Consider the following 21,586-nt stretch of genomic DNA (forward strand, 5'->3'; position numbering starts at 1 on the left):
GAAAAGACTGAAATATTACAGATTAAGTATCCAAATTTTAAGCACAGAATCATGGAATTGTTTGGGTAGGAAAGGACCTTTTAAAGGTCAGCTAGTCCAACCCCTCTACAATGAGCAGGGACATCTTCAACTGGATCAGGTTGTTCAGAGCCCCGTCCAACCTGACTTTGAATGTTTCCAGGGATGGGGCATCCACCACCTCTCTGTGAAACGTATTCCAGTGGTTCACCACCCTCTTTGTAAGAAAAACAAAACCAAAAAACTTCCTCATATCTAGTCTGAATCTATCGTCCTTTAGTTTAAAACCATTATGTCTTGTCCTCTCATAACAGACCCTGCTAAAAAGTTTGTCCCAATCTTTCATGGCAAAGGCAGGAGACTAGAAGGGATATAAACCTCTCAATATTTTAACACCAACTCTGTTTATTTAATCTTAACCTTTCTGCACGGACCTTCCTAAAACAGTTGATTCAAACCTGAATGGAAGTAAAGAGCAAACCACATATTCTTTCCAGGTAATAGTGATCTATTTAACACAGGGATTGATGACTGTTCTCTTACATTACCACTGCCAAGCTAAAGCAGTCTGGGGCTAAGATTTCACACAGGATGCTGCAAAAGCAAAATAATGCATGAAGAATAATAATACAATGCATCAGATCAGAAAAAAGTTAGTTAACACTTTTTTATGCTTTGCAAGTAGTTGCAAAGAGTTCTTGTTGGTATATTCAGTACTTATATCAAAGGTATAATACTTACTTGTGTGGTTCTGATAAAGCTCTATAAAATGTAAGCAGTTTATTGCTTTATTCTTTGCCTAGGGAATAAAAGCAGAAAACATTTTTTTTCCTTGATTTTTTTCTACTAAACACTTGAAATTTACCATTGTTCAGTTAACTAGATAAATAAAATGCAAGAAAAAAAAACTTAAGAAGGGTTTGCCACATCTAAACTTTATGGAAATAAAAATGTTCTCTTTAAAGAACAGCTTTCTCCTAACAGATTTAACAATTTCTCAGTATAGCAACAACTTCATCAAACTTTGTGTATTTTAGCATTGCTACTTCATAGATTAGTTAAGTGTTACAACAAAATAGATTAATGTAGATGGACAAGTAACATTCTGAAATCTAAGGGAGCCTTATTAAGGTCATTATGCATGTGTGAGAGAAAAATTCCTACACACTCACAGTATAAGCAGACTGTATGCTATATAGATATTGGAAATAAGTGACTGAGGAGGGGGATAGGTAATAACCATAGCAAAAGGAATAGAAAGAAAATAAAGGGATGCATTAGCAGAATTTCATTGCAGGGCAACTTCGCTATGTGTGACCAAAGAGCAACAGAGCTGGTGAAGGGTCTGGAGCACAGCTCTTACAAGGAGCAGCTGAGGGAGTTGGAGGTGCTTAGCCTGGAGAAAAGGAGGCTGAGGGGAGACTGTATTGCTCTGTACAACTACACAAAAGGAGGCTGAAGTGGGGTGGCAGTCAGTCTCTTTTCCCAAATAGCAAGTGACAGGATGAGAGGAAATTGCCTCAAGTTGTGCCAGGGGAGGTTTAGATGGGAAAAAATTCTCCACTGAAGGGGTTATCAAGCATTGAAACAGGCTGCCCAGTGAAGTGGTTGAGTTCTCATCCCTAGTTGAGTTCTCACCCCTGGAGGTATTTAAAAGGTGTGTAGACATGGCACTTAGGGACGTGGCAAGAAATATTCAATCAACATACCTTCCGTAAAGCAGCTGCCCTGTCACTTGCTTTCCCCAGCGCAAAACCTGCAAGACAGAAAGAGTCATTTTATTGCCGAGAAACAGGTGATGCAGAAAAACAAAAAACCCAGAACTTCACAACCACGTTTAGTATTTAAATTTCCACTCCATTGCACAGATCATACTCAGAAAATGGTTCAGGGAAAATCACAGAAACAAACAGTTTAGGAGCTATGAATGCCTTAGATCTGGATGCCAATTGCTTGTTGTCAAATGAAAACAAATAAGGCTTAACTTATTTTTGTGTATTTGACCAAACTTGTTTCAAATAATTGAATAGTGGTGACTGCTTCAGACAAAAAAAAAGTCCATTCTTCTGTTTAAAAAGAAAGAAGGGATTGAAGAAAAAAAAAAGGAAGCTGATGCAGATATATCAACTATGTCTGTACAAACAGTAGCTTCAAGAACCTAGAAGCAAAGGAGACTATTGGTTTGCTGTTGGTGAAATAGAGAATATGAAAACTATGATTCTGTGAAAACCATGATTCTGTGAAAACCACGTTTAACACAGTCATGCATTGCAAAAAAACACATGCCTGTAGAACAGAGAATATACAGACTGCCAGTTTACAAACTGATACCTAATTCCCTCTGAACTCTCAGACCTACTCCTATTTACCAGGTCAACAGTGGTAGCACTGAAGAGATTTTACAGCAGTCAGCTCAAAGCAGGACATAACTGACTGTACAGAATGAAAAAGAGGATGTGACAACCATTTTTGCAAACTCTGTAGAGTCTAACAATGTCAAGGTAGACTGAATTAAAACCATTTAACTTCAAATGAGCAAGTCTATCTTTTCTGGTCCTTTGATGTTTCTGTTGTGTCAGCTGGGGCTGTGGGTTACCTGTATCCAAAAACCTTTAAAAAATAAAAAATCAATGGAATTGAACCCATTGGCCAACACTAACTAATGCATGCAGACATTACAGCAGAAATGGGCTCGAAAAGATCTAGGAAAGAAATACCATCCTGACTGTTGTGGTGCTACAAGCAAAAAGCATATGACCTCTAGCCTGGAGACAACTGTGGAAGAAGCAGTCAAGGGTAGTGTCTGCTATCAGCTGCCTCTTGAGACAGTTTTCCCTGTGCACACACCACGCACCCAGAGGTCTCCATCACTTTCTACCTTCTCCATAAGAAAATACAAGGAAACTCTGCTATTCTTTTAAATACACACACAGAGCACAACAGCAGTTTATTAATGCTGTGAAGTCATGCAGTACATTAGAAAATTACAAAAATGTGTTCTCTGGACAACCTCAATTCAGTCATTCAGGACATATGGATTACAGCAATAACATGTTTCATGAAAACGCTTTCCAAAGAAGAGGTAGAAGGAATTTTTTCAGGGTAACATATCTTTCTGCTAGAGAACCACACCTTCCTCTCTATATAAATTTTCCTCCACTCCAAGCTGCAATCAAAATTCAGCTCAAGAAACACGTGGATTTCAATCTTTCACATAAAAGAAGTTCTACAAAACTCTGGTTGACTGGAAATACAGCTGTCTTATTAAAGCTCCCACATAGATCCCATCATCAGAGATATCTATTCAGCTGATAATAAGAGGAGACTACATCCAAAAGGTGGGTGCTCTACATACATATTGAAAGCAGGGTTTTCTTTACTAGAGGCACACAGCAATACAAATGCAATTTCCTGTACTCTGACCAATACAATACATGCCATATTCCTGCCTCCTGACATAGGTAGGAATTCTCTGTCATTTAAATTATTTGGATTATTTCCTTCACAGCTATTTTTTTTAACTGATTCTTCATTTAATTCTGCACAGCTGTCTTATCTCTATGTCTATTTGATGTCTAAAGGGAATTTTAATGTACATTGGTTTATATCCACAAGAGAATGCATGAAAACTATCTCCTTATGGAGAAACTTAGCACATTCAAGGGTGCTTCTTAAATAAAAATTATCCTGCAAAAACAATAATAACATCTCTAACTCCTGGTATTTGAAAACTGAGTGAAAGATAAACACTATATCCTCAATAACAGAACTGGAAACATGCAAGAAACTCACTGCTGTACAGGGTGGCTGCATAGAGCCTTCATGTTGGGATCCAGGGCTAGTTAATCCAAGTTATATGCTGCCCTGAGAGGGTTTGATTGTTTCTAGAGACAGCTTGGTCATCACTATGCTCCATACATAATTAGAGGCCTGTTACAAGGAAATCACAACTAAACTGAATGCCCCTGACTGGCATCAGTCTTTGCTGAGAAAGGAAAGGAAAAGGGTCTCTTTTCACAGCTCATACTACAAGATTTTTCATAACCTTATGTTTCTTTTCATTTGTCTATTTACTTTATGCCATAGACAGCATTTCTATGGCTAGATTTCAAATTGCCTGTTGAAGAGACCATTATGAAGAGCCATAATGGAGAAAGTCTACAAATGGGTCAGCTGCAGAGCACTAAAGTTTACCATGAGACCTGACTCAAAGGGCCCCAAGCATTCTATTTCTTTTTTTGTTTTAATACAAAATGAAGTGGATAATCTGATTAAAAAGCTTACTTTTATAGATGAAACTCAAAATTCTTAGGGGTATTTCAATATTGTCCAGTAGAAATAAGGGTAATTTTTTTTAAAGTATAAAAATCCCTTTAAATCACCATGCCTCCTGAAGTGCTATTACAAACTGATAGATTTGGCATCTTTTCATACAGTAAACAGACATACCTGTAGCCCCTTTACCATTTCCAATAGCCACTAAGGCACGTATTGATCTTCTTCTGCCTTCCTTTGCCTTCATACAAAATACATTTTTCACCTGAAGAAAAAACAGCACAAAGCATCCTGTTATTGCATGGTCCAAATGTTTTGGGTTTGGGGTTTTTTTTAAAGAGAGTCAAGTTTACAAAAAAAAGGTATTAGAGGTCTGTAATAAATATCTATATGCTTTAGTGAATGGGTGTCATGTGCAGTGGGACACTGGCTTCAAAGTGTTAAATACAGAAAGGTTGCCAAAAAAGCCATACTCAAAGTTACCTCAGTGCAGTTTCATTAAAGTATCCCCTCTGTTGTGTTTAGCTGCACAACAGATAATGCTCTAATGCTGCTAGTTTTATGTGTGATTTCAAGCATGATAAAAAAAACATGGGGAAAAAAATGGAAAGTGACACTAACATCTAACTGCCCCCCTCACATTTTAACATATTGTAGAAGCACTCTTAGGAATTGCTCAAGGTCTGTTGTTGGTTTACATGAATTAAAACTTGGGATTGAAATCTACTTGCAGACTGCAGAAGGCAGTCTCATTACTGAGATGACAGCTGCTGAAAAGAAGACTCTATTTAAGAGAGGGGAAAACAAAATATTATTTCATTCCTGGAACTAAAAATGTTTACAGAAACTCTGCAAGGAATTCAAGCAGCGATGCAGGAAAGCTCTTTCATTCGGAGTGGGGGACACAGCTACAACTGAGGAGACAGCAGACTTCTGACTCTGCTACAGACTCCCCTGTGTGATGATAATACTAAATAAGTTTGCTGACGACACTGAATTGGGAGGAGCTGTCGACTCTCTCGAGGGCAGAGAGGTCCTGCAGAGACCTTGACAAATCAGAGGGCTGGGCAGTCACCAACCGTATGAACTTTTAACAAGGGCAAGTGCTGGATTCTGCAGCTGGGATGGGGCAACCCTGGTTGTGTGTACAGACTGGGGAATGAGATGCTGGAGAGCAGCTGCAGGAAGGGACCTGGGGGTCCTGGTCCCTGGATGGCAAGTTGAATATGAGTCAGCAGTGCCCTGGCAGCCAGGAGGGCCAACCATGTCCTGGGGAGCATCAGGCAAAGAATTGCCAGCTGGTCAAGGGAGGGGATTGTCCCGCTCTGCTCTGCACTGGGGCGGCCTCACCTTTAATACTGAGTGCAGTTTTGGGTGCCACAATATAAAAAAGACATTAAGCTATTAGAGAGTGTCCAAAGGAGGGCCATGAGGATAGTGAAGGGCCTTGAAGGGAAGCCATGTGAGGAGTAGCTGAGGTCACTTGGTCTGTTCAGCCTGGAGGAGACTGAGGGGAGACCTCATTGCAGTCTTCAACATCTTCATGAAGGGAAGTGGAGGGACAGGTTCTTCACTCTTGACAGGACCAAGTGACAGGACTTTAGGAAATGGCATGAAGCTGAGTCAGGGATGGTTTAGATTGGATATCAGGAAAAGGTCTTTCCCCCAGAGGGTGGTTTAGCACTGGAAGAGGCTCCCCAGGGAAGTGCTCATGGCACAAAACCTGCCAGAGTTTAAGAAGCATTTGGACAGTGCTCTCAGGCACACGGTGTGATTCTTGGGGTGTCCTGTGCAGGGCCAGAAGTCAGATTCAATGTTCCTGATGGTCCCTCCCAATTCAGCATATTCTATGATTCTATAAGCAAGTCACTGCTTTATAGTCTCCCACCTTATATGCTCTAATATATCCCCTTGACGTAGAAAAAAGACAGATGTACAAGTGGGAGCGAGAGCACATTTGGCGAAAAAGTAGAGTAACTTGACCTAAAGAATGCAGAATGTGATAAAAGGTAACTAAAATGATGATACAGAAGGGAAGAGAGTGGTTACATGTCAACCCAAACCACCTTTGGACTGTTGGGGTTTAGAAATGTTTCCAAATTTTGTCCTCTGGTAAACTCAGATCATTTTAATGTGAAAAACCACACCTCTGAAGCTGAAGCTGCCTCCAAGTGAAGATCTCTATTCCCTGAACATGTGCAGTGAATTTAAAATGTGCTGTACCTTTAAATTCAGGTAAGAGACAGCAAAGCAAATAGCAGCTTAGCTAAGTACTGATGTAGATTCATCATGGAGAACTGTAAATAATCAAACTGTATAAAATATGCTTGTATTTTTGGCCTTTGGTGTGCCAGCTTTACCCTCTAGCACTCAATTTGGAGCAGAGACATAAATAAATCAAATAGCTCAACTCTGTGTTGAGCTGTGCTTCTTGAACACCCGGTGAAAGAACCTGATTTTGGGACAACAATCTCAGATCCTTTGTCCATCTGTTCTAGTTTCCTTGGTTTTGTTTATATATTAAACTATATGTTTATTTAAATATAGACATATAGTTTATATACAGTATGTAATATAAGAACTACATATAAATTATAAAAATATAAAATATAGTATTTATAAAAATAGATACATATAAAATAACATACTGGATATTGCTTGACTGTGTTAATATCTCTCTCAGAATTACCAGTCAAAAGACAGGATTTATTTCATGGTATTATTTCTCCTCTTCCTGTCAAATGCATCAGGTTCTACTTTCTTGAAGCCTCAATATGATTTCCATATCAGTGCTCCCTCCTTTTCTCTCTATCTAATTCTTCAGTAAGCTAGCCTGGGTTTAGTGTTATACATCTGAAACTGGACTATTATAAAGTACTTGGTCATGGCCTTAACATTCTTACTAAAATTCACAAACCCCCCCAAACCAAAAAAAAAAAAAACCAACCCCAACAAACCTCCCAAAAATTCCAGTGCCTTCACTAGGTACGGATTAGGAATGGGTACTTCAGAAAAATTCCACCTTGCTTTCCTTAAAATAAAGATACTATTTAATTCAAGGTGCGCACACATTCTACAGAGCACTTTGAAGAAATATCAGCTTTGCTAATTGCTTATTCCAAGCTATTTTTCTTTCTTCGATCTTACTGCTTACAAGAACAAGCTAAAAAACCAAGCCCCATAAGATGAAAGTGCCTGTGGAAAAAGGCTATTTACAGAAAATGCAAAATAATGATGAAAGAAAAGGGAGTGGAGCAGAGTGATCTCTCCAGGAGCATCAAGAGCATACTATTTTTGCTTTGCACATACTTTTATCTTCCATTGCCAATCTGAATAAGCACTTGTACAAAAACAGAGTTGGCATGCATACTTGTCAAAAATAAAGGACACGATGTTTGTAGAAACCTCTTCATGGATTATTCTTCTCCCTTTCCAGAATGTGGCAATAAAGACACATGCAATGAGCTTCTCCAGGAGCCTTCCTAACACTGCACTTGTCAGCTGTTTCTGAGCAGCTCTGTAGGAAAATGTGTTCAGCCACCCGTCATGATCAGTGCTATTGCATCTCTCCTGAAGTGCTGTGAAGGCCTTTCAAGCTTGATAATGTACACAGGCAGTCACAACTGCTGGAACAACACAGTCCCATGCCTCCTTATATAAAAAGAAGTAGTGCTCTTCTGGAGCGTGCTCAGCAATGCTTCATTTCTGTCTTGGGAAACAAAGCATCCTGCTACAGCCTATCATTAAACTGCATTGGAATTAATTAATGCAAAATGAACAATGTGCCACTTTTAAAACAACACGACCTTGGAAAAGTGACTGAAACTAAGACACAATTACCCCTATTTACTAGATTGCCACTCAAGCTAGATTTAAAGCCAACTTTTGAAATTTGAAAAAAGATGCAACACATGCTCAACCTTAAACAAAATGTACCTCAAATTAACTGTCTCTTTGTATCCATTATCCAGTGATGATACTGCAAATTCAGCTTTCTTTTGAGAACTGAGGGAAGAACATCACCTTTCAAAACCAAACTAAACCCACCTCAAATATTTATTAAGAGGACAAATGACAATGTGGAAATAAAGTCAAAGACAAGCTGCTAAATGTTATTGTGATTTCAGCTGTTGCACTGTGTTAGAAAAAGGGTAAAAATCCAACATTTCCCTGGAGGTTTTGTTTTTGTAAAAGCAGAATGAATAACTGGCCAACCTCATTGTCCTTGGAAAGCCCTCCTTTCTAGAAATCATATTCTAGTCATGAGTTTTAAGAACCTGCTACCTCTAAGGCCACATTCTTGACACTGCTATGCTTTTGCTGCTGTTATGCAGAGAAGAGTGCCTGCATAGGCTGATCCCCTCATGGCATAAGAACCTCTGGTCCCAATACTTCTCTAAGGTACAAGGTGAGATGAGATAAAATGAGAGCAGGATATAGTGCTGAAAGAAAAGCACTTCCATGCAAGGGAGCCTGGAGAGGCTCAGGGATATAGCTAAAAGATTTGAGAAACCAGTTACTCAAATCATGTCAGCCTTCTCTCCCCTACATCAAGGGCAGAGCAGATCTGTACCACCGTGGCAGAACATTTTCCACTTGTAATGTTAACCTACCATACCTAAAAATCAGAAATTGCACAAGCTGGTGGGCAGAACTAGTATTGCTGGCAAGTGAAAGTCTCTGAGTGTTCCAAACAGTTATTTCTTCCATACAGGCTGACAGGTAAAAGAGACAAAAAAATAATTCACCATTTAATCAACAGAACCAGTTGAAGGTAGCATCCCTAAACTCTACTTTTAAGGCAGGCCAAAATCTTTCAGAACTCCAAGAGTATCAGAACTAAATTCTAGTGCACAGCTCCAACCTCTCATTCTTTCCTGTGACAGGTTGCTTCAGGCACTATCTTAAAAACTGTCTGAAATTTTTATTGTCAGTCTAAAGACACTGTCAGTATCATCCAGAGAACAGAAAACTTCCCCGTAGTTCTAAAAGCAAAATCTAGAGCCTACAAATCCCCCAAAAGAACATTTGAGGCAACATCTCATTAGAAGTAAATTGTTACTCAGACACTATCTTGTATACCATCTAATTTTTCAGTTAAAGATGTCAAACAACGGATCTGAAACACTATAATTTCATGCAGCATTTCTTTTTCACAAGCCTTTTTTATTGCACCCTTTGCAAAAACGACAGCTAGAAAACAATTTCCAACGACTTACAAAAAGAAACAAGGGTTTCAGGCTGTGCAATTAAGAATATTCTTTTCGTCACAAGTAGCAAGTCTACCAAGATGAGCCAACAAGAGGTGCCATGCTGGACCCTCTGCTCACCAACAGGAAGGTGCTAGCGTGGAATGTAGTGATCCAAGGCAGCCTTGGATGCCGGGATCACGAGATGGTGGAGTTGGAGATCCTCAGGGCAGTGAGGAGGGCACACAGCAACTCATTGCCCTGGACTTTAGGAGGGCAGACTCTTCAAGGACCTGCTTGGTAGAGTCCCCAGGGACAGAGCCCTGCAGAGCAGAGGGGCTCAAGAATGCTGGCTGAATTTCAAGGATCATCTACTCCAAGCTCAGGAGTAATGCATCCCGAGGAGGAGGAAATTCAGCAAAAATGTCAGGAGCTGCTGAGCTAACTCAGAGTAAAAAAAAGGTTTCAGCAGGTGGAAACAAGGACAGGTGGCCTGGGAGAAATTCAGGGAACTTGTACAGGAAGCTAGGAAAAGTTAAGGAAGCCAAGACCAAGTTAGAGTTAAATCTGGCCAGGGATATCAAGGATAACAGGAACAGCTTCTATAGATATGCTGCAAGCAAAAGATTTGAGATAATGTGGGCCCTCTTGGGAAGGAAATAGGAGACAAAAGGCACAATTTTCACAAGTGGTAGCAGGCAATTTCAGTGTTGGACAAAACCCCCTCCAGAATCTGTCTTTTGCAAAGGGCATTATTTATAACTTCATCTTCTCCCCAAGAAAGCTCCCCTTCATAAAAGATTCAAAGGGCCACTAACCTCATGTTCTGTGCCTTCAGGCCTTACTGATCATTAAGTTTCACTTTCTGATTTTGATTGCACTACAAGGCAATTACTATCATAGCACAGGATATCATGTAGGCTACTTTTTTTGCTATGTTACCATGTTCATTCTGAAGAAAAATAAAAGAAAAATTCATCTGAGGGTGGATGACACATGAAATTAAGCTTTCCAGTGAAAATAAGAATGGCATATGTCAACTACACCTGTAAATTTTAATTTCCACATGGTTACACTATGTTAGACACCACTTAAGTACTACCACCAGTTCTGTTCAAAGAGATTTTTTTTATGTGAAATATATGAGCAAAACAGGAAATGTGCCTCCAGGCTGGCAAGGAAAGTAAGAAACAGGTAAGACAGGTCACCTACACTAAGTAATGCAACAGTCTATAGGAAAGCCAGAAACAAAATGAATCTTCAGTACCTACTGCTGTCCCTTAACACTCACTCAAGCTTGCTTTTTTCTCTGTGACAACTTTAGTTCTAGTGCACATGAAAATCCGAACTTGTCTATAACCTATTCTACAAGCAGGGGAAAATCAAATTATATCCCTTCTATTTCTACGTTATAAGAAAACACTTTAATAAGCAATTTCTTTCTTTTAGCAAGGGAGCACAGGCTTTTCAGTAGCATAATCACAACAGAAAGGGCCTGTTGTATCTTTGTTCATAAGTCAGACCTTTAAAAATGGCTTTTAATTTCTTGCTGTGAAGTATAGTTTCCCAGCAAACATTATTTTTATCTCCTGTACTACTGTGAATATAAAGATAATGGAAAACACACACAGAAATAGCAGCGTGTCTGTCATCTATTTAAAACAAGAATGCTAAAAAAAGGTCTATTTATTTCAAAACTCATACTTGTTATCAGAAAATTATACGACTCAATTAACTTGGGCTCACTGCTGGCTTGGAATATAGAAGTTATTGCTGCTGCTGCTGCTGCTATTTTTCTGCAAAACCAGTCCTCTTCCCCAGTTCAAATCTATGGCAATCTCATATAAGAGAAGACCCCCAGCCTGCTTCTAAAAGCTTTTTAATTATTCAAATATAATAAAGCATTGAAACAGACTTCTACAGCACATGGAAACATCGCATAGCAACTTACTCTGCTGTTTGCACATAATTATGACAGCACAGAATGGCAACTCAAGTATCCAAACTGACAGCCAGTTGTGACATGTCACAGTAACAAAACAACAGCCACTTTTCTTCAATGTGCCCTTTCAATTAACAGAAAGCACTGCCAACTGCAGGGCTCAGCAAGAAAAATCACTTCTTTCATGTACAGTACCCATGCAATTCACTTACTACAAACTGCCTTCCAACACAGATATGGCTAAAGGCCATGTGATCCAAAAGGTCTCTGCTATGTAATCAAAGCCCACAGTGCCCAGTCCACTCCAAAAACCCACTTAGATAAGTGGTTACAGATTTTGTCTCCCCACCCCTCCTGACAGATTATCTAACTTGTTTTTAAAAAGCTCCAATGACAGACATCCCAATCCGTTCCAGTATTCAAATTACCATTTGCATCTCATGCTTTACATCTAAATTTCCCTTGCTTGTTATTTATACCCGTTGCTTTTTATCCTTTTTACAGTAGACAAGTAAAACAGCTTATACTTTTCCCTTCTGCAGGATTTTAAAAAAAAAAAATAAACCAACTCATGACTTCTAATTACCCAAGCTGAGATTACAATACAGCATCACTGTTTTCCATATCTCTGAAGATACTAAAACCCAGTGCAACAAGCAAAAACTGTTGCTTCGATTAATCCAGAAAACACTCAAGCCACTGGATGGAATCCCAACTGATGGTTATCTCAGCAAAATGCAGAAAGATAATCAAGGACAAGGAAACCCATTTGCACATTTATCAGGACAGGAGAGAAGCCTCAGATGCTTTTCTGGGGTAAAGCTGTCAGTCAGATCAACTTCTGACTTGCCTGATTATTCTTTTAACTTTCAGACAAGGAGCTGTTGTAAATCAGGCTATTTTGTTTAAGGAAATGTTTCTCATAATCCCTCTCAGTTGAACAGACAGTGTAACTCCCTTTCCAATAGGTTATGTTTGCACACACTTTAAAAGAAATGAATGCTGCTCTCAGTTATATTAATTTTGTTCTTACTCTTGCACCCTGTACACACTATTTATTACTTACTCAAGGCCATTTAAAAGCTACTTTAAGTCTGGTAAAATCTTACCTACTCTGTCCACATATATTTCAATTAAGACAATTGATAGACTCCTATTATCACATCAAATATAACATTAATATTCTCAAATCTTGCCAAAAATAATTTCTGGATAAAACATTTCTTCATGGAAAGTACATCACCAAGGAATGACAAAACAAAAGGCAGTTGAGCATCATTCCAAAGACAGATGGCATGAACAATGAAAAGGAATGGAGATCTAAAACCAAAAACCATGAGAGATTTGTGAATATCACAGCTGATATTCACAACTTCTGGTTCCACCCTTTGTCCTAAGCCTCTAAATAAGGCAACATGTGAGAGTATTATTATTAAAGGACACTATTTATTTCCCTAATGTGGAGTATCTGGGTTTTTTTTCAAAAGAGACAGTGATGGAAACTATATACTGATCTGTATCTTGCAAATCTTGCATCCTGCTCCTAAACCTATACAGCCCTGTGTTGCAATGAACCCTGAAAAACTGGCAGATAAAAGGACTCTGCTCTATACATTTGGTCCTGTTCTGGGCTGGGACATCTCACTCCCTCTTTGACAACAATTCCATTTAAATGGCAACCTTTTACTTTCTCTCCAAACCAAGTAAACACTCGATTTCACAGATCTTTAGACAGCAGCTCTAATTTTGTTGTCAAGAGACAGGTTCACTTTTTCCTGTCTCAAATAGGGAGTTGTTTGACCACCTTCCAAGACAAATGCAATCAGACATAAGTTCTGGAGAGAAAAATCAGTGTTTGCTTAGAGGTGTGCAGTGAATAAGAAAGTTGTTTCAAAGATATGAAAATCTGAATATGAGATTTTAATATTTCCACAATGCAAACTCTTGACACAGAATAAGTGCATTCAATAATTAGGAACATGTTATTTCTTCTTAGTTTTGTCACATAAATGATTTAAAAAGGATTGAAGGAAAATCTGCTGTTCCAACAGTATATGACAGTGCATGGTAGTGGACAGACAGAATGTGATCCCTTCCAAAAAGGACATGACTAGTGAACTTGGTGGTGGAACACAAGACGGTTATCTCAGCTGTGAGTGAAACTAAAAGAAACTCAAACAAAGATGTTTTAAAGCAACTACCTCATCTGGACACATGTGTAACAGTTAACAGTTATACAGGCAATGTTTTGCAGAAGTGTTTGGTAGTAAAGCTGTAGTAATGTGATAGTCATCTCTATTCACTTAAAACTGCACAAGTCAATGGACAGTCACTTTATTTTCTAGTGATAAAAGGGTGTCAACATTCATATTAAGCAAAGAGACCTGATCTGTCAGAATGGGTACTGATTCATGTTGATACCTTTGCTCTCAGATCATGGTTAGAAAGGACAGAAGCCTCCTTTACAAAGCAGCAGCTAGACTAGTCTAGTTTTTCAATAATAAAGTAGGTAAATATTAATTACAAATGAAGGTTTTGATAATAATCCTTAAAGGAACATAAATTTAATAGGCAATTTCACCTGTAGTTAAGTAAACAACAGAAGGTTACAGTAAATGGGGTTACATCAGGCTGGCAATCGGTCACTAGTAGGCTCAATTTTAGGGCCAGCACTCTTTAATAAAAAGTTTTTATAAATTATTTGGATGCAGGATCATTAAATGTACATTAAATAAGTTTGCCAGTGATATGTTAGGAAAAGGTTCTTCATTGAGAGTGTATTCAGTCACTGGAACAGGCTTCCCACAGAAGTGGTCATGGCACCAAGCCTGCCAGAGCTCAAGGAGCATCTGGACGATGCTCTCAGTGATATGGTTTAGTTTTACCTTGTCCTGTGAAAAGCTGGGAGTTAGACTAACTGATCCTTGACAAAAAGGCCTTAGGAATTCATTTATTTTACTAGCAGAGTTATACAACTTCCTAATTGTAGTTTTGTCTGAAAAATAACCCAATCACTTTACTAGTTTCCCTATTGTAGCTGTATGCGAATAATTTTAATGTGAAAACTGTATCTGCAGGCATTTGCCATTTTAGAGTTACACAAAATTACCTCTGAATAAGCTATTATTTGCTCAACAGAGAAAACAAGGCGCCAGTGGACAGAATGACAAGAGTATGTAATGCAGCTGAAACAGGATACCAGACTAAATCCTACTGCTATAACATTGACTTAACAAAGAATTGTTAAATAATTGCAAGGTCAATATAAAATATTGATAATTCTTTAAAGTCCTTGAAAAGATCTGCAATGCTTACCTCAATGACTCTTGCTTCAAAATCTTCAAAAGTTTCTGTTGGGAGAGAAACAGGGTGTTACATTTCCTTGCGTTACCTCCCTGTGAGCACATCTCCCTGAAGCTGGTATAACTTAAAAAAGACACAACTTTTATGTAACTGTAATTTATAAAGCAATCTCACCAGTAAGTAGAAAAGGTAAGATAAAAATAATTTGAACAAGCATATCTAAAGTGAGCTTTATTAGTTGCTTCCTTCTAAAAAGGTTTTTTTACTTGACTCTGTTCAGTCTTTTAGAGCAAATTCTGTGAAAAAACAGCATACACCTCTTATTTATAAAGCATATTTTTTTCCATTTCTTCAGTAAAATCAGGTTATGTGAAGGCAACTAGCTCTAAAAAATAATAAATCCTGTTAAGATAACCTCTCAGAAACTGTAATACTACTTGCTACAATTACAATACAGCTCCTGTTAGAATGAAGAGATTACCATCATTAAATATGTTAGTTGTGCTCTACTGGGGACCCCAACCTCCAATTGCAATCAATATTTCAGCTTTTAAAGTACCATACAAGCAGGGAAGTAAGATGGAACAGTCTCCCAAGACTGCAGAACTTAAATAACCAGAGTAGCAGAGAGGAAGAAAAATACAGTTTTTTTAATGTGAAGCAAGACATACAAATTTAACTGCTTTGCTTGGACATCACATAGAAAGCAAAGCTTTCCTTAGAATATGTTGAATACTTTGATTACAAGCTAAACTATATATCCTCTCCACATTCAATCTGAAACTTTCCTTTGGAAATCACTTTAACCCCCCACTTACATTGAAGCATTTTTGTTAAATTGTATCTGATATTCTTCCTAATTCTTTCCAATCGCAGCAACACTATGAAAAATATCTATCCACAGTGTGTTATAAAAAGAGAATGTTTTGAGTTTTCACCAGCTGGCAGTAAACTTGCCTTCTTCTCTAAATACTGCTCTAAAACTGCAAATTACCCCCAAATTTCATACATACTGAGCAAAGGCTGTAAATCGTTAAAATCACCAAATGGGTCACTTCCATCATGACCAAAGTATTACCCAATATTCTTCTTGATATTCTGAAGCTTGTATTAGACAATCAATCAATCCCTTCGATTCAAAGAAATCTGGGGTTTGGAATAGATGACCTTTAAAAAGTCCTTTCCAACACAACCTATTCCTTGATTCTATGATTTTATGAAATTGCAAGTACTTCTTGATACACGCTTTTGTGAAATTCCAGGAAAAGGAAGAAAAGGATAAAATCAAACAATACATAACCACTTCAAATAACCAAGCATAACCTAGTCAGACTTTGTTTTTAATTCTCTTTCAAATCTGCCTGAAAAAAACCTTTGCCACCAAAGACAATTATTGCATAATTTATTTTGTCTATTAGCAATTAAAGTGTTTTGCATTGTAAAAAAAAAAAAAAGATCACTTCTATGTTTTATGTTCAAATCTTTTCACCACAGTGGTAATGAAACACTGAGCACGTTCAGGTGAATGTTAAATATTCAGCTCTAAGTGGTGAACATACCCTATTCACTACACAGAAAGTGAGTTTCTGCTCTGCCATTGTAAGGGACTTCAAAGAAGTAAAACGTTTTTGAAATGTCTTACAACATTGTAGGGAAGCAAAGAGCAAGCAAAGAGCTTTGGGTGTGACATGGGCATCTACATGTACTACCTCCAGACAAGTCAAATGAGAGAGCACAAAACCAGGCAAAATGCAGCCCAGTCAGACCTTATTCACAGGTCTTCACACAGTGCAAGAAAAGTCAGCAAGTTAGGCTTGGCTTTCAGCAGTCCCACCAGCATTTCTCAATACCCATTTTACAGAAGCAGGCAAGAATGCATCAAACGGACACTGCCAAAAAGATGCTGTTTTCTCTGAGTTTCTGTTTCAAAACCTGATTACCACATCTAAATATAAATTGCAATTATATTTTTTCCTTTTAAACAATTGAGAACATACTTAAAATTTATGTATACATTTTCCACAAGAATCCTATTATCAGTTTGGTTGTGGAAATGTATTGACTTTGAAACCAATGGACAGTGGAGTAAATTGCAACATCTTGGTGTAAGAAGCAGAATAGATAAGAGATCCTTACAAACTCCTGCTTTTCCAACTTATCTCATTAACAAGAGCATTTCAGTATAACATAGAAGACCAGCGCCAATTAAAGCAGTTAATACTTCTTTTATTTGGTGTAGTTACAGTGAGATTCTGGAGAAAAGCTAAAAACTGTATAAGAGTGTAGAACTGGGAACTCAGTCCTTCACCAAACACTGCTTTATCATTTACACATAACCTCCAAGATGATTATAAACGTGATCATCTTGGCACCATTTTAGAGATCTGTTAGTCTACACCAAGTAGACTTTTAGCTCACAGCAGAGGATATGAAAGCCAACAGGCACTCTGTTCCCTCTCTGAAGCCTCTTCAGTTGCAAAAATACACCGTAAACTTGTGAGAAATACAGTTTTATTTCTAAGTGAAAAACACTGTTCTTTCCCTACTCCTAGCTAGCACAATAAGTAAAAGTGTAGTGGAAGAAGAATCCCCTGAAAGAATTTAGCATATGCAATCAGAATATGTCTCCCAATGTTTTTCTATAACACACCGGTCATTTTCAACCAAATTTGTCAGATGTTGAAGGCTAACAACATTGAGGTTTCAACAAACCTCTTGCACCTGTTTTCGCTATAAAATACAAATGCTGCTAGGGGAAAGCTGTATCGTATGCTTAAGCTCCATCTGTTACTAGAGAATCTAATACCAGAATACTAGGAAGAGCTGAACTGCAGAATCTCAATCAGAACACATTCTTGCTTAGACAGCAGGAATCCAGTCATGCCATTGCCTCAGGTCAAAAGGATTCACTGGGTTTGGCAGTTTCAGGTCTGTTCCTCCTGTCACGTTGACTGTTCTTTGCATACAGCCAATGTCCCAATTTCTCTGCAAAATCATTAATTCTCTGAATAAAAAGATGCTGAAATAACTATGGGGACCTGAAAATCCCCAATATTTTTAACAGATTGAAAGGGAATTGGTATATACTAATCAGGAACTGCTTTTTCTCATGCACATTTATAATACAAGCTGACAATTTCATTTTCCTATTTTGATTGCAGCACCCTTTCCTCTTTTTGGCAGAACTTGACCCGACTAGAACAGCCTCCACGCAGCCAACTTTAATGCAAGTAATCTACATCAATAGTATCAGCCAAAAGCAAAATCAAGGAAAACACCAGAAGGCAAAATTCATAAATGCATAAACATTGTTTGCAACAGCTGTCACTTCTTTTAGTGGAATAAACTATACACGGTCTTGTGTTCGCAGTATGGAACTAGAACCATGACATTTTCTTGACTTGCTATATATTCCACCACTGACTTATGGGGAATTTGGAACAATTAATTAATTTCTCAGATTTTCTATTTTTACATTGAAAGGTTCGGTGACAGCCCGCCAAGTCCATTGTCACATCACTGTCTTCCATGGAATATCTGCTTTCAAGGTAACAGAATGAAATGCAGGGAAGTAATACAGGAAATCTTTCAGTTGTATACTGCAGTATTATGTTGATATTAAAATGGAACGAATTGCTCTTAAAATTGAAGACAAGCAGAAAATATTCAGAGATTGGTGGCCAAGACCTCCTTTAATTCCCAAGGTAAATCTGAGGGAAACAGTGTATCTCAGACTCTATAGCAACAGACACCACAGACTCATGTATAAAGGAATGGAACAGAGAAGCAGCAGAGAGAAACAACCGTGTGAATTTTTAAAGCAGAAAGCTACAAAATGCCACGGTGACTTCAATCCACATGCACAAAGGCACGAGATCACACTGGAAAGACAATGCTCTAACCACCCCATGACTCGGTTCAAAGCACGTCAGGGTTTTTAATTAGCGCCCAGTAGAATGCAAACAGAAAACATTCACAGGCAGAAAGAAATTAGTTAACAAAGCACCAGGCAGACTGCGGAGCACAGGTGACTGCAAGATGATCAGACAACAAGATAACTGTGATTCCACGCAAGTAATTTTCCATTTATGTTGACTTGCTGCAACGTAAGTTCCAAGGTGCAAGCTTGCACTGGGAGAACATATTCCTGGGCAAAGAGAGCTCTGAAAACATGAACAAGCTTAACACCTCAAACAACTGCAACAAGCCTGAAACAATAGTGCTAGAAAACATCAACTGTCTTTCTTAGCTCATCTTGCTACAAAAGCCTACAGAGAGACATCAGTAAGCATACAAGTTCTGCAATAAAAATTCAGCCCCACGGGAGTTAACAAGTCTTTTTTATGTTTAGTTGAAAAAGATCAGGCTTCTAAATGTTAAAACGACTACAGAATTTAGAGTAGTTTAAATAACAGCATTATAAAAAAAGTCTCCTCTCTGCTCTATGTAAAGAACCTCTAGTTTCACTATAGCATTTAACTACTCGGGAAATAAATAAATAACTTTGATAGTTATAATAGTTACTATTATAGTTATTTATTATAGCTTCTTCTAAAAGCTACATTCAAACTACACAATCTTTAACCATATTTAATTGTTTGAACTAGAATCAAAAAAAAAAGCCTGATTTATCCCACAGGATCCTTTAAGAAACTATTAAAAAACCACAGCTACATTTCATACTCAGTACAATTGATGTTGAACACAGAAAAATATTTCCATAGTTCAAGACTCCTATAACAGTCTATGACATAATACAGTATTCTGTAATACAGCATAACATCATACAGTCTATAACATACTACCACAGTGAAACTAAGAAGTGTTTTAACAAATTTCACTTGTGTTAACCTGTTCTTTGATTTAGCTTGCTTATGTATGGGCATATAAAAGAGAAGTACAAAACTGATTTTCAATCACAGGAAAAGCCTGGATCTCACTTTCTCCAAGCCCCTTATCAGAAAGGCTAAGTAAAAGGAAGACAGATAATTGGTTTTCTTACCTCCATTAGGACCCGGGTCAGGAGGATCCAGAAGGACACCTCCCCAACACCTTCCACTCCATCCTCCCTCTCTCTTAACTTTTATTTTTCTTTTCTTCTCCCAGGTATCTCTCTGCTGAACAATTTCAGCCTGAATTCTGTCTCTTTCTTCTTTTTTTCGTTGAGTAACTGCCTGGACTTTCCCAGTTTGTATCACAGGAGCATTAAGACCAGGCCAGAGGAAACCAGAACGTCCTTAAAAATAACAGAGAATAATTATGTTTTATTCCAAATTAAGACTGCAACTCTGCACTCTGGGAAAAAGTAACAAAATGGTAAATTCTCACATATTTCAAGTACATTTTATGATGCAGAATTTATAACATTAAATAATCATATAAAGATTTTTTGTTTAAAGACAAAAATATCTCAAGCAGTTCTGATACCACAGAAAGGAACAGAAATTTGTCAATTTATTAAATCAAGAAACACTACACACAAAAAGGTCAAGATGTCTTCAGCTCCTTATTTGTGAATCTACCTTCACCAATCTCCTGGCCTCTATTGAGATTCTTCCTCAGCTTTTTCTTCCTTCTCTTTCCTCTTCCTTTCTTTACTCCTGCACCAGTCTCTGCCAAAGCTCCTTTCCATAGCTGTTCAGCTGTCACTGAAATAAAAAAATCTTCCGTAAGTAATGTACAAGTACAGCTTATATTGGAAACCAAAGCTGAACAAAAAGTACCCCAAACTTGAAATTTGCTTGATCTTTGCTTTACTGGAACTTAAACCGTAGGATTACTGCTGTGCTACCAAAGTAATTTCCTACTATATGCACATGTATTTGATGCAAAGATGTGCCTCTGCTCCTGACAATCCTGCAATCAGACAGGCCCACAGCCACATGCACTTTTTTTACATGGATTTTCGAAATTGATTTAAAGGTAAATATTCCTAACAAGTAACCAGTAAGGTCATTAAAAGAAGGTCATTCATTAGTAACTCAAGAGCAGCAATACCTGGAAGCACTTATCCAAGGACAACGATCAATGACAATCAGCTTGAATCAGCCCTAAAAATATCCAGGGCTTAGCCTGCTTTAAAAAGCCACAAAGCACAGAAAGTTAACCAAAACATAAATCTGCTGCTGTTCTCATGTTCTGAAAATACATCCCCCTTATTGCCTTATTTATACAAAATGCAAAATGAATGTAAGGCGGAAGGAATGTAAAACACTTCAAAGAGCCTCATCACAGAGCTCAGGCTTTGGTCAGGCCTCCTCACACAGCGGCTGTGTACAGGACCGTGCGCTGTCTTGGTGTTTCACCCAACACGAGAGCATGACTTAGGAAGTGTGTGTTTAGTAGTTAACTTCAAACTACTATTCACCCAGCTGATGGAAATGCAGGACACCATGGGAACTTAGACAAAGTACACCAAAAGGAAGCTGATTATGTGAAAAGACACCACAGATGATTATTTCACAGAATCACAGAATGGGTCAGGCTGGAAGGGACCACAGTGGGTCATCTGGCCCAACCTCCCTGCTCAAGCAGGGTCATCCCAGAGCACATTGCACAGGATTGTGTCCAAATGGTTCTTGAATATCTTCAGTGAGGGAGACACCAGAACCTCTCTGGACAATCTGTTCCAGTGCACAGTCACTGCACAGTAAAGAAGTTCTTCCTCATGTTCAGGTGGAACTTCCTGTGCATCAGTTTTTGCCCATTCCTCTTGTTCTGTTGTCTGGCACCACCAAGCAGAGCCTGGCTCTATTCTTGACACCCTTCCCTCAGATACTGAAGGACACTGATGGGGTCCCCTCTCAGTCATCTCTTCTTGAGACTGAACAGACTCAAGTCCCTCAGCCTGTCCTCATAT

At 38.3% G+C, this 21,586-nt stretch overlaps 1 protein-coding gene across 1 annotated transcript in view; it reads right to left on the reverse strand.

The window, feature by feature from the left end:
• Nucleotides 1-21,586, reverse strand: part of MRPS5 (mitochondrial ribosomal protein S5) — a 44,941-nt gene that overhangs the window by 10,970 nt on the left and 12,385 nt on the right. The window contains exons 3-8 of the mRNA XM_064647720.1: nucleotides 20,250-20,375; nucleotides 19,730-19,963; nucleotides 14,740-14,774; nucleotides 4,468-4,558; nucleotides 1,728-1,774; nucleotides 760-817 (exon numbers count right to left, since the gene is read on the reverse strand). Coding sequence (XP_064503790.1) covers nucleotides 760-817; nucleotides 1,728-1,774; nucleotides 4,468-4,558; nucleotides 14,740-14,774; nucleotides 19,730-19,963; nucleotides 20,250-20,375 — 591 coding nt within the window. The remainder of the gene's footprint in view (nucleotides 1-759; nucleotides 818-1,727; nucleotides 1,775-4,467; nucleotides 4,559-14,739; nucleotides 14,775-19,729; nucleotides 19,964-20,249; nucleotides 20,376-21,586) is intronic.

Source organism: Pseudopipra pipra, chromosome 3 (assembly GCF_036250125.1).
Source record: "Pseudopipra pipra isolate bDixPip1 chromosome 3, bDixPip1.hap1, whole genome shotgun sequence".
NCBI lineage: Eukaryota > Metazoa > Chordata > Aves > Passeriformes > Pipridae > Pseudopipra > Pseudopipra pipra.